The 14,089-nt window shown below is 38.9% G+C and overlaps 3 protein-coding genes across 3 annotated transcripts; 1 reads left to right on the top strand and 2 right to left on the bottom strand.

The window, feature by feature from the left end:
- LOC141773492 (cholesterol 25-hydroxylase-like protein) lies at positions 1–1,211 on the bottom strand. The gene has a single exon (XM_074645358.1). The coding sequence runs from the start codon at positions 1,209–1,211 to the stop codon at positions 402–404; it is 810 nt and encodes a 269-aa protein (XP_074501459.1). The 3' UTR covers positions 1–401.
- A 1,995-nt stretch (positions 1,212–3,206) lies between these two features.
- itprip (inositol 1,4,5-trisphosphate receptor interacting protein) lies at positions 3,207–9,904 on the top strand. The gene is made up of 2 exons (XM_074646061.1): positions 3,207–3,330; positions 6,353–9,904. The coding sequence occupies exon 2, from the start codon at positions 6,420–6,422 to the stop codon at positions 8,031–8,033; it is 1,614 nt and encodes a 537-aa protein (XP_074502162.1). The 5' UTR covers positions 3,207–3,330; positions 6,353–6,419; the 3' UTR covers positions 8,034–9,904.
- LOC141773906 (glutathione S-transferase omega-1-like) lies at positions 9,321–13,242 on the bottom strand. Its single transcript, XM_074646062.1, has 6 exons — positions 13,095–13,242; positions 11,122–11,230; positions 10,408–10,630; positions 10,212–10,313; positions 9,927–10,033; positions 9,321–9,769 (listed from the first exon to the last, which is right to left on the bottom strand). Exons 1-6 carry the CDS (start codon positions 13,120–13,122, stop codon positions 9,619–9,621), a joined length of 720 nt encoding a protein of 239 aa, XP_074502163.1. The 5' UTR covers positions 13,123–13,242; the 3' UTR covers positions 9,321–9,618.
- Positions 13,243–14,089: the final 847 nt, after the last annotated feature.

The raw sequence follows: 14,089 nt of genomic DNA on the forward strand, positions 1-14,089 counted from the left end.
TATTCTTTTCTTTATACATTTCTTTATTTTTAATATTATTTTTGCTTCATTTAATGATTTATTTATTTGTTTATTTTTGGGTGGAAATTAATGAAGGGATATACAACCATACAGATGAGTTGAGAATATAATGAGTGACTGCTTTGAAATTAATCACTAACATGGTCGCAAAAAATACAACTGACAAAATGGAAAGAAATTATACAGCAACTTCAATATTAATATATATTAATAAAATAATAAAAACATAAAAACATTTGTTTGTGTGAAAAAAAGATGAATGAAAAGGCTGAATTTTAAAAATGTCAGCATCAAAGTTAAATCAAAGTCAGTCGTCTTCATTAGTAGCTTTTCTTGCAGGTTAATAGCATAAATAACATGTCCTTCACATATTCTGATAATCATGACCTCTTTAAAGTGTTCCTTAACGTCCTCTGTGCTTCCTGCAGTGTGCCAAGAAGTCTGTCCCAGTGTGTGAAGTACGGCGCGTAGTTTACTTTAAATTTGAGGTGGTGGAGGTCATGATGCCGAGCTCCTCCGTAGAGGCCGAAGGGCACCAGTCTACATGGAGACCAGGGGAATTCATAGCCAGAGTGTGCCTCCACTGACAAATAAATGTTTGTGACAAAGAAGAGCATCTCGGTGAGTGGATGGCAGTCCAGGAGTGCAGGGTTCAGGGCTGCGAAGGAGGCGAGGCTCAGCATCTCCCAGACACCAGTGTTTTCTGTTGTCAGGGAGAAGGTGGCCGTGTAGAGGTGGTGCTCCTTGTGGAAGAAATGGTAGAGCCAGGGCACTTTGTGATGCAGCAGATGCCACACAAAGTACTGCATGTCGAACAGGAGGAGGCAGGCCAGGACGTCCTTAACAACAGTCAGCATCTCAGGTGCCAGTGCAGGAAAAGACACAGGCCTCCAGTACCAGTGCACAACAGAAAGGGGGAAAATGAAACAGAAGTGGTGGTGGAGAATTTTTCGCAAGCACTTCCAAGCCATTGGCCATGTCATCTCGCTTTGAGGCTGGATCTTGAAGCGCTGCACCAGGGTCAGTCTGGGACAGAGCAAATCCAGGTAGATGTAAGGCAAGCAGCAGCTCAGGTAAACTGTCAGAGAGAAGCAAACAGGGAAAAATGGAGAGGTGAGGAAGCTCTGATGTCTTAACCAGTCCCACAGAATCTGCAGAAGGAGTTCCTCTGAGCCGTCTGAGTTTGTCATCTCGGCAGTGTTCGAAAACTGAACTGCACTGATGCATTTATACTTGAAGGGTGTGTTGATGATGTAAGATACAAAAGCATTTCCGTTTTTTTCACGAAGACACTGTCACAAAAAAACATCTGTTTTCATGACAGTCATTTACAATGGCCCTGTTATAATATATCACTTGAAAATAGTACAAATTAATTTGTTTAAAGAGGCAATCCTTAAGATTTGTTGATTTAGAATTTCTATTTTAGTGAAAACAATGAAGTTGTGCTCCGAGTTTAGCTGTCTGGAGTCTCTTTGTTGATACATGAGCATAGAAATGGAATAGAAAAATTTTATTTCTATATACATGAGCTTCAAATTTTCAGAATTGTGTGCATAGTCACCACAGACACACAGTTCATAATAACTGCAAATTAAATATTGCAATACTTTCATCAGATGGCCATAGGCTCAATCACCATTGTGTTACCTCATTTGGCGATAGATAGTGACTTAGCAGACTTTTTTTTTTAATGAAAATCTTCGAGATTGCCACTTTAAGGTTAGTAGCCTATCCACACAAGAGTTCCAGTGTTGATGCAACATTGTCTGTCAATGAATGACACAGTTTTAATGTGTTTTCAGTTTGTAAGTTTCTGCTTCCAAAGGCCAAATATGATATTATTGTGGTTCGTACCTGAGTAGCCTGTTATGGGGAATGAGTTGTGTTCTACAGTATGTGTCTTGTGTGTCCTGACCTCCTTTACTTTTGGTATGATTTGCTCAAGCATGAAGCGCCACCTCGTGGATGAAAAATATTTCTTGTCCACTAACAACAGAGCAACCATTTTGTTATTTTGCATGCATGAAACAGGTAAATAAGGGAAGTTTCTTTTAAAATGTTACATAGATATTATCCTACAAGTCATTAATCTTCTTAGATTTAAAAAGGACATTTGTGTTGATGCTTTATTTGTGAAATGTCTCCAGAAACGATGCTGCACCTGTTCGGTCAATGTCCAGACACCAACGGTTTACACCATAAACCACAACACACATCAGATATCACAATGGTTTTGAGACAAAAATTAAGATTTTTTATTTTCATAGATAATGTATTTATTATAATATAATTAAACTATTGGTCCCTGATGTTGTTGGCTTAAAAGTGTTAAGTCAGTTTCACTACAATGAGAGTTACAGGGGTTAAAAGTGTATTTCTTTTTTTATTTCTTTATTCATTTGTTACCTGGGAATAAATAAATGAAGGGCACCCACCGCCTTTTCTTTTTTTTTTTTAGAGGGTGACCAGCGCCCCCCAGAAGCTGGCGCCCTAGGCGACCGCCTATATGGCCAATGCTTTTATCCAGCGATGGAAGGATGTGTCTTGTTATGTTATTGTTAAAGGGACTGTTTGTAAGTTCTTACAGGTATAAATCACCGTACATGCGCGCCCGCATATGCGCGCTCGTGTGTGGCAAAAATTCATATACATAAATCCCAATTTAGCCACTTTAAAATCTTATTTATAAGATTTGAAAATGAAACCAAACAGTACACTAAACCCATTTTAACTCAACAAATAAGAAAGCTGCGAAAAAAATGTATTATTACTATTATTATTAGTAGTAGTATTATTATTAATACTAATAATAATAATAATTATTATTTATTATTAATAATTATTATTATTACTTTTATTATTTATTATTATTATGCTATTATTATTATTATTATTATTATTATTATTATTATTATTATTATTATTATTATTTGTGCTTTGTTTAATTGTTTGTCTGTATTAATGACTCATTTGTGTTATGTGTTTTGTTTGTATGTGCACTATATTTGCAACAAATATATATTTTTTTAAAGTAATGAACCAGGTGTTGTGTTGAAGTCTGTTCCCATGTTGAACAGTGTTCCCCTGAACCCTGCTGCTCCTCACAGCTCAACATGCCTATGTTGGGTTGCAGAGGGGAGGGGAGGCTTTATGGGTGGAGCACACAGAGCGGAAACGTGTAAGAACAGAGCAGAGCTGTGAAACAGTTTCCCTCCTTGTTCACATGAGTTTGAGGAGGCAGCTTTCACCAGGAGGCTCCGCTACACAAGCTCATCACCATGAACTCAGCCAGAGAACAACTTAAAGGTACGTTTATCAACTCTTTGTGTATGTGTTTCTAAATGTAGCTACTTTGGATGTGCACATCGACAAAGAGCGAGTTCAAGTCGTTAAACATGCAAATAAGTCCCCCATGATGACGCTTGTTGCGTATATTTTCTGTAAGTTAAAAGTGTTAGTAGTTGTTATTTGTTTCAAAGCTTTACATAGCGTCCTAGAGCTCAGTCTGCTGACTGTAAAGTGACTCATGTGTCTGGAATAATGACATTTCCGTGATGAGCGGGTCACTATTTTGTTGCGAAGACAACCTGGGACGTCACCTTTGGCAGTGAATGTGCGTTAAGACGTCACTGTACAGGGTGACGTCATAGTGGGTGGTGGAAAAGTTTAGGCTACTTTACATTTACTCATGTAAGCTTACTTATAAATAAGTACAACTTTAAAGTTGTACTTTACTCAGTGGTAGAAGAAGTACTCAGATATGTTATTCAAGTAAAAGTTGTAATAAGTAAGTTAGTAAGTAAGTAAAGCTTTATTTATATAGCACCTTTTAAAACACACCATTACGAAGTGTTTCAAACTAGAAGAAACATCAAACAAAGAAAAAAAACAAGGAAAAATTACAATATGACACACAGAAAAAATTACACAGAGTATAAGTACGCTGTTGTTCTGCATTTAAAATTAATACAAAAGTAGACTATTAGCAATACACTTAAAAGTATCAAAAGTAGTCATTATGCAGAGTGGGTTAATTTCAGAATAATGTATATTATATTTCTGGATTATAATTATTGATGCAATAATGTGTAGGCCTACATCACTTTAATGTTGCAGCTGGTAAAAGGTGGAACTGATTTTAATTACTTTATATACTGTCGAGTAGTTTAATTAGTAGTTAATAATACATCATAATTTATTGGTTGATTATATTTTGTATTGTAATTAGGGATGTAAGAAAATGTCGAAAAAATTGAATATTGCGATATTATGTTTTGTGATATTGTATCGATCCTCAACAACACTGTATCGATTTATGATTAATAGTTTACATGCAATGATTAACTCAGTCAATACTTTTGTTCTTTAACAAAGATATGCGCCCTCATGTGTCCTCTCAAAGTAGTGCTATGATGTTGGATGTTACAGGAACTGTGATAAATACAAATGCAGATCCCACTGTTCTGATTGCATAAAAAAAAGTCAACTTTTTTTTGCTCAGATTTTATACATATGGAGATGTGTTCTTTGTACTATGATAGTTTTCCTATAATTGGATATTGCAATTTATTACACGGCTGTGTTGAATACTCGATTCTGATTGGTCAATCACAGCGTTCTGCGGTCTATAATTTCTTTATAACAGACCGTTGCTATGTATAACAGACCGTCGCTATGGGCGCAGCTCTGATGTCAGACTCTGGCGGACCATTTTTGTGTCAAAATATTGATTTCTAAGTAAGTAGCCGTGTAATAAGCGGGATAATGTACAGCTAGCGAGTCATTGTTGTGAAAGAATTCCCTTCAGGGCGATGCAGCATCGCATTGCTGATAATACTTATGTACTTTCAGGAGTTTTACTTTTACCAGAGTATTTTTATATAGTGGTCTTACTTAGTACTTAATGTTGTAACTGAGATCTTTATAGAGGAAAAGTGAGTAGCTCAGGATTCAGGCTTTGTGTATGTAGACTACATGTTCTGTAACAATAGATGGTCTGAAATGATTTTAATTAACTACAGCACAGGCTGTCTGGCTCGATATTTGTTTGGATGGACTGAGCCATGTAAGTGTTGGAAAACAGCCCAGTGAGTGAGTAAGTCATGGGAAGTTTCCCTGGCTCTGTGGCCATACTCCACCATTACTGCACTGCCATTACTGCTGTCATTTTAAAGCTCAAGTCTGACAGAACAGCTCATAATCGTATGATCTCACAGTGCGATCATGTGGTACGTGTACTTCCCATTTCTTGTTTCACTTATTTGCCAGCAAAGGAAGTTCCATTTTGAGCACATCATATGCCTTTATTTGAAAGATTATAATGATGATAGTTTAAGTATTTCAGTCCATCCTCCTCCCCAGAGCAGTGTGCAGTTGTCTCTTTAACTTCTGGTAAAAGCTTGGAACATAAGCAAGAGACTTATGTAACTTCCTCTTCTGCACAGTATATTGCATTACTTGTCCGTTATCTGATGACGTCCAGGAAAGAAGATAATACCGTCAATGGGAGTGTTTTCCCACATTGTTTCAGAAGCTGAATTTCATTATCTTTATTTGGACATTTTCCAGAAAGGGAGGAGTTATTCTTTTTATTTTGGACAAAATGTTAACAGGATGTAAATGCTAACGGGCACAATGTTGATAACTAAACAGGGTTATCAAAGAAGGGCGACCTTCCTCCCTCCGGTCCCGGTCCCTGCGTCACTCAGCCCACTGCCTCTATATTTAGAGGTACAATCTGTGCTTCCCCTATAGGGTGGAGTTCTTTACAAATATAACTGGATTTTTATATATACCATGATTTCCACACATTGTTTTTCAACACTGATTTTTTCCTTTATATACTTTACATACTGTTTTGCAAACTGTTACACCTCTGTGTGTATATATACATACATATGTATTACTCCTCTATACATACTACATTCCTGTTTACACCTCTGTGTACATATAATACTTCTCATCTTGCATATACTACATCCTGTTTACATTCAGTTGTCCCATCTGAAATGCTGTCTTCCACAAAGTAACACATTTACATTTACATTACTATTTTATATTTACTTATGTTTATATTTAAGCCCTATATTTTAACTGCACTATTTTATGCCTTAGATTACCATTTTGCTTTTACATTTACTTGTGTCATTTCCCCTTTTATATACACATATTTTATGAGCATTGTTGAAGGAACATGAGCCCAAAGATTTGCATTGCCAATGACTGCTCTGCTGGAATTGACAAATGACAAATAAAGAACATTGAACCTTTTTTTCTGTTAAATCCACTTGTCTTCTCAATAAAACCACTATTTCTGTGCTTGTTTCAGGATCTGAGCTGCAGTTGCCCGGACGTCTGCGCGGCGCTTAAATGTGTGTGTTAGAAACAAGCTGAAGATGCAGGGGGCTATTGCACGAGTGTGTATGGTGGTGGCCGCTGCCATATTAAACCACCCCTTGCTCTTTCCCCAAGAGAACGCCACGCTCCCGGACCAGGACGAGGAGCTGATGGGTCGCATGCGGGAGCACGAGGAGAAGCTTGAATTGGAGCGGGCCAGGCTGGAGAAAGAGCTTTCACAGCTGGACTCAAAGCAGGAAGAAAGCAGCCCGGAGGAAGGTTATAGTTGGTACTTTTGGAGCGCTGTGTCTTTCGTCATATTCTTCACCATCGAGATGTGCAGGGTGCAGGGTGGTGCTGACGCAGAAATCCGTCCGGTTGAGGATGAAGACGTGTTTACAGAGAGTGGATCCATCTCCCCCAGGACGATGGTGCTGGATAAGGATATCCTGAGCAACTTTTGTGACAAATGCACCTACGCTTCAGCCCATGAGAACTGGAGGGTGAGGGAGTTTGTCGAGGGTTTTGCCGATGACTTGCTGGAATCGCTCAGGAGCGTATGTGACAGGGAGGCAGACATGGAAGTCGGGGACTTTGTCGGGATCGGAAGCATGTTCGAGTCTTGGAAGGTGTGCAAGCCGCTGATGTGTGACCTCATAGTGCCTTTCTCGCCTCCAGATCCGTACTCCTTTCAGTTCCACCTGTGGTGCAGCCCTTCCAGTGACGTGCCTCCTGACAGGCAGGGCTGCGGCAAAATAAAGGTGACCAGGTTTGGGGAGAATGAGGAGGGTTGCGTCTGTGGCTCAGCTAACCTGGGAGAGGACATGCTTTGTCTGTTGCATGGCAGGGATGACGCACTCAAAGTGGACCACAGTCCTGATGAACTGCTGTGCTCCAGGAACACACGTTTCTTAGCCAAAGATCAAGTCATGAAGTGGTTTCAGATCTCTGTAACCAAAGCGTGGGGACGCATCTCGCACAAATACGACTTTGAGGTCACTTTCCGCAACCTGGATGCCGCCGGCGCTCTGAAGATCCGATTCCGTTCTGGGAAAGTCATCGTAATGAACATCATACCGGTGGTTCAGCTGGAGGATACAGATGCTTATTTTGTCTCACACTTCCCATCAGATTGTGACAGCTCTCCTGACCCTTACTGGCCCCTCTCTTATGCTGTCTACGAGAGGAATTTGCTGAAACATTTCGCTAAACGCGTACCACAAAATTCCTGCCATTTACACTGCCTTCAGATTGTTACTTTCCTACACCGAAAGCAGACAGGGCTCACAGGAAAAAGTGCCCTTACTAACTACCACTTAAAGACTGCCCTGTTGCACTTGTTGCTGAGCAAAAGGCCCTCTGAGTGGGGCATCGAGAGTGTGGAGCACAGGCTTCGGGATGTGCTCAGCTTCTTGCAGAGGAGCCTGCACGAGAAGAGACTGCATCACGTTCTGATCGGGAACATTAAAGTGCCAGAAGAAGTCAAGGTTCCTGAGATAATTCGCAAAGCAGAGCCCATCAATCTGTTCCGGTGTTTGGTGTTGCAGAGGGAGCTTTATGCAGCAACAGTCAGGCATTTCCACGAGATGTTGAGAAATGCACCTGTGCTCATACAAGAGTACACACCTCACGTGTCAAATGGAGGTTTACACCACAGACTAGATGAAAGTTAGTGAGCTTTTGGCCATGTTTCTGATCATGGCTAATGCACTAGCAGTTCTTTAAAGGGGACCTATTATGCTTATTTTCAGGTGCATACTTGTATTTGGGGTTTCTACTAGAAAATGTTTACATGATTTAATGTTCAAAAAACGCTTTATTTTTTGCATACCGGCTGGGCTGCAGCACCTCTTTTCACCCTCCGCCTGAAACGCTCTGTTTGAGCTCCTGCCCAGCTCCTCCCAAAAAGCCCAGTGTGCTCTGATTGGTCAGCTGGCCCACTGTTGTGATTGGTCAACCGAACCAAACTCTTCGGACTCCCCTCCAGGTCTGCTCGAACTAGCTTTGTTTGAGGGCTTGCCAAACTAGCTGCTAGGCAAAATGTGTTACCTGGTGACATAACCATGTTACGGAAGAAAAGGCGGGACTTCAATCAAGGCGTTTCAGGCAGTTCAGGAGCAGACTCCCTTTGGTGTGGACTTTAGGTTTTGTAACTTTGCAAACCTTTTACATGCACAAAAAAATATATAACACACTGAAGGAAAGGGAAAAAGCGCAATAGGTCCCCTTTAAATATCATTCAGTGTTACAAATAGTTGCACCAGATACACAAGTACTCAAATGAAAAGGTGCGCATACAACAGTCATTTTAGTTATGGCTGATATCTTGAAATGTAGTGTTTTTGGCTGCAGCTGCTTTCTTTACACTTGACAAGGTGACCATTATGAACAAGGGACTCCAAACAATACATTATCAGCATTTCAACAGCGGGTTCTGTTTGTAAAATCTAGTCGCCAAACAGAGCATGTCCTACAATATTTGATGGGTAGGACTGTTTCTGAATCTTACAATTCATGCTGCTTGTTTTATAAGTGTAACCTGGAGGCGAGATTTTCAGTATATATCAGTCTGCCTTTATAAGAAGCAGCCATAAGTAATCTAAATGAAAGATGATACTTTCAGAAATGCATTTCACCATTTAGCTGAAAAATGACAAAGCACTTTTATCAGTTGGGGAAACATTTTAACAGAAATACCTCTCATGTTATGCCGGTCTAAACAGTATAGCAGTATTTTTGTGTTCATTCACATTGAACATTTGATGGCAGCTATTGAATTTTTGTAATATTCAATGTTTTTTATCGCTTATTAGAAAACAAAGTTTTGCTTTCTATTTTTTTTTTGCCTGTTACATTCCTACTGTGTTGTCCACTTGTCTCCAGTGTATTAAATGGGACCACCCTGTGTAGTCTGGTGGGTGAAAATAATAACGGACAGAAAATTCAGATTCAGGCCAGAGTTATTACATCTACAATTTTTATTAGAAAAAGTGCTGCACCTTTGAAAACACTTTCAATCATATTTACTTCACTGTACTTCAGTCCCATTATGGTTCAGATTTTTTCCTTAACTAACAAAAAAAAATGTCCAATAAAAAAACGTTGTCACTGTATCCCTTCAATGTTAGGTCATCATGATATTTGCTATTTCCTATTACAACAAAGTTATAAAAACAGACATAACCCCATGATAACCATGATCAAAAAGATGAATATGGGTAATAAATGGGACGGTTTAAGGTTTTGATCACTTCTTTTCTACAGGCCATAGTCGTAGTTGGGTTTCCCCTCGACGTAGGTCTTGTAGAAGGCCTTGTAGGTGTCCACACTGTGCATGGTGGCTTTGACAGCCGGGTCCTCCCACATGCGCTCTGTCCACTTCTTCAGCTCAGGTGTGCCGTCAAGGCAGCTGAAAAGACAACAGGAATCAAATCATTCACCTAAAATCAAATTACAACACCTAACACCTTTACCTAATATTTGTACTTTTTGCCTTGAGTGTTTTGAAATGCTTCCATAAATAAAACATATTTATTTTTCAAATGTCTTGAGATATTATTGCTTACCGTTTGAGTTCGAAGATCTCCAGCCTCTCAAACCACGGCCACATCATGTAGTCGATCATTGTGATGGAATCACCACCAAAGAACTTGGTCTTCTTGTTAACTAAGTCCTGAAAAATAAACATTACGTTGATTAGTGTTGTACAAAACACTGAACTAGCCAGGTACAGTCATTAAAGACGGACGCATGGGTGAGCTCACTTTACTCATTATCTTTGACCATTTATTACAATTCATAGACAACTACAGTTGCGCTCACACTCATTCCTGGGGAACTTTGCAACCTACCTCATTTAATTTGGAAAGCTTTTCTTTCAGTTCAGCTTCCAGTCCTGAGACATCCTGGTCGTTCCTTCTCCCCATTGGGATCTTGTAGAAGTATGGTGTTATCTGTAGAAAACAGTGGCATTAATATGATTATTTGATGATGGTAACAATAGAAAGTATACAAAACAAAACCACAGGATTTAGATACATAAAATACCTTGGAAAAATGCTCCAGCATCATCTTCTGTTGAGCTTTGCCAAAAGGAGAGGAAGGAAGCAGCTTCTTGTTGGGGTAAACTTCATCCAGGTAGTCACAGGTGATGGGAGACTCATAGATCACCTCACCAGCAGGTGTCTCCAGAGTTGGGACAAGCCCCAAAGGATTCCTCTTAAGGAACCATTCAGGTTTGTCTTTCAGGTTGATGTTGATGGTGTCATGTCTGAAAGACAAAATGCATATTTAATCAAAAGCACAGATTACAGGTATGTAATGGCAAGTTTTTCATTTTCCAATGTTCCTTTTTTTAATTGCCATTATGCACAGGTAGGGAATGATCTTACGCAGACCCAATAACAACAGAGCAGTCGTTCTTGCAGTTTAGTTGGTTGTTTATTTGAAATGGTTTGAACAAAGATGATAAATTAACATACCACGATTTCCAATTCTGTAGTGTGTTGATATGTGGCTGTCTGTGTCTATCTGAACTGTGCTCTCCCTGATCCTGTGCCCTCCTCTTCCTGTATGACCTTGTATATTCACACCCTGTGCATCTAATGACCGCCACCAAGTGTCCAAAATAATAATTCAATAATGTCTAGTCCAAATAATGATATGTCAACAATAAACTTAAAATGGCTCCTATAGGTATTTAATGTTTTCGTATTAGTGAAGTTATGGTTTAAAATAACTTATAATAAAACGTGTCTTTACTTGATCTCTTTGGCACTCAGCACTAATCTGGTCCTTTGGGCGAAGGGGCAGAACCTCATGCTGTAAAGTCTGATGAGGTTGTTGGGGACTGGATCAGGTGCAGTACTTCCTGAAAGAAAAACATATTGCAATTTCCATACATGACAAAGAGTGACTAGGAGAGCATGTTGATTAATGTGTGCTACCATTAAACCTGCAGTAGGCAGAATGTTTTTGGCAGTATTGGGCAAAAATTCCATAATAACCTTTCAGCATATAGTAATTCAAGTGTTCTGAGAGATAACTAGACTAGACCGCAAATCCTCATGGCTCTGTTTTCAGGCTTTAAAAAAATCCAGACCGTGATGGGAGACTTTGGCCAATCAGAGGTCATTTCATAGAGAATGTCTCAACATGGATGCCGGATCACAAACTTTATAATTTTACAGCTAAACTGTACACTACAAGATGTTTCTGAAAACATTTTATGCAAGAAATAGCCGTTACAGTAACAGAATATTGATTCATATTTGATCAGCGCTGCCTAGTTTGAACGTTTGATCGGAGCTTGCGATTGATTGACAGCTAAACAGAGACGGCAAGGCTCCAGCTCGGCTCTGATTGGTTGTTTTCCTCCGGTCTGTGAAATCTTGCAGATGCCATTAGGAGCACCGGAGGACACAGAGGTACATGATTTTTTTTTCAGATTACCTGTCTCATGCACTACTGTCAGGATATAGTGACCGTTTTATAAAAATATTTTTTGAAAATCATATTTGCTCCATTTTTACTCACTGCAGCTTTAATGCCGGGAAGTAACCATTTACATTTACTTCTGTTACTGTTTTTTACTTTACCATTGTGCTTCATATCTAAAATCGCAACCATTATAGATATAAATCTAGTCAAGTTTACATACATAGATAGATAGATAGATAGATAGATAGATAGATAGATAGATAGATAGATAGATAGTAACTTTATTGATCCTGAGGGAAATTCAAGTTTCCAGCAGCACAGTTCCATAGTGCAAAACATGTTAATAAAAAGGCAGTAAAAAAAAGTTAGTAGTGCAAAGTACAAAGTACAAAAAAATATACCAGATATAAAAATACAAGGAGATGAAGAAAACTGTTAAAACTGAATATAGTGCAGAAGAGACTGTTAGAAGTGAGTATAGTGCATTATTATCTGTCCTGCAGACCGTCCTCCTTTGTCCCACCCCCCCTCCCTAGAGAGGCGTTGTACAGTTTGAAGGCTCGGGGGACAAAGGATTTCCTGAGTCTGTCTGTGGAGCACTTGGGGAGCAGCAGCCTGCTGCTAAATATTATATAATATTATATATAATATATATATAATATATATATATATATATTATAAATAATGATAGTATACATTTATAAAAGGGCATCGAGTGAAGACTGAAACAGGCTCTAATTTTATTTGGGAAATTTGAGTTTTCCAATTCAAACAGCTGCAGTGGGAGGTAAGAACATTCAGTCAAGTGATGAACTTGAGTACATCTTTGAGGTACTTTAGTGTTTCCTTTTCATGCTATTTTGTACATAAAAAATGTACTTTCCACTCATTTATCTGTCAGATAGTTATTAGGATTATTTCCAATACACTCCTGTTACCGACTGTTATCTTTAGGAACTGGGATGAGGGTGTTGCGTAATGTATAGTCATCATGACCTTGCAAAAATCAATGCTTCTAGCACTTAAGACACATGACAGCATAAGTCAGAGAGGAAGGAATGAAAGAGAGGTCTAATACCTGGCAGCATGTAAAGTTCACTTTAACTCAGGTTTTAATGTAAAGCAATGCATTCAGTGGAAAAGAAATGCATACGATATGTAAGGTTTAAGGAAGGTTTAAGGAAGTGGAAAGTAATAAATTATGCGGATCTTAGTTTAGCTTGCTAGCAAAAATGAAATGACAGCAGCCTGAAAGATGCTTTTCTTTAACCCAGTATAATCGCTGTACGTCTTACCTTTGGCGAAACACTTCTCAGTAGACATGTTTACACTCCAGGGGGTTGAAGTAGTCTTGCTATGAACGGTGAATGTCTGTAAATGACCGAGAACAGAGCGTCATGTGACTGAACAGCGATAAGAGATATATGGCTGAATTATGGTTTACTCTACTTCCTGCATGGGCGTGTCAGATAAAGTATCAGCCAATAGCATGAGAGGTTGGTTTCCTGGGAGTTTTCTGGTTGCCAAGCAGGTTGTCATGGATACGCAACGACTCGCCCCTTTCGTGTGTAGGTTGTGCTGGTGAAAATAAGTTTTATATTTGGTGTGAATGCTGGTATTATTCAACTTTTCAATGAAATTCATACAAATTCAACCCATTCCCACTTTTCCAACTATTCCTACTTCTTCTCCTTCTTCATACAGATTAAAGCCAGCAAGGCAGTTTAGCGTCAGCTATTAAAAAAACTTAAAATATTCCACATCTTTGAAAAATTACTGGTATTATTCAACTTTTCAATGAAATTCATACAAATTCAACCCATTCCCAATTTTAAACAACTATTCCTACTACTTCATCTTCTTCTCACAACATTTAAGCCAGCATTACAGCGTAATTCAGCTCTTCAGCAACCAGCATTCACACCACAATTTCTTCAAAAATTGCTTTTCTAGTTACTATTTGTAATTTTATTCGTATCCTAAAATGGATGACATAGGAACTAAGAAGACAGGTACAAATACATCTATCTATTTTTACTTCAGTACAATATCACTGTTGTCCATGGTCCATAGCAGTTATCCTAGCTCATATACAGTATAGGGCAGGGGTCAGCAACCTTTACTTTCTAAAGAGCCATTTTAGGCAAAAAAATAATAATAATCTGTCTGGAGCCGCAAAACATTTGAGCATTGTGATGAAGGTAACACAGTTTATAGTCTAAGTATAGGCTATAGTATATAAGTCTAATGGAGTGAGGGCCCAAGTGCAAATGTACTACAGAGTATTGGG

This window comes from Sebastes fasciatus, chromosome 9 (genome assembly GCF_043250625.1).
Source record: "Sebastes fasciatus isolate fSebFas1 chromosome 9, fSebFas1.pri, whole genome shotgun sequence".
NCBI lineage: Eukaryota > Metazoa > Chordata > Actinopteri > Perciformes > Sebastidae > Sebastes > Sebastes fasciatus.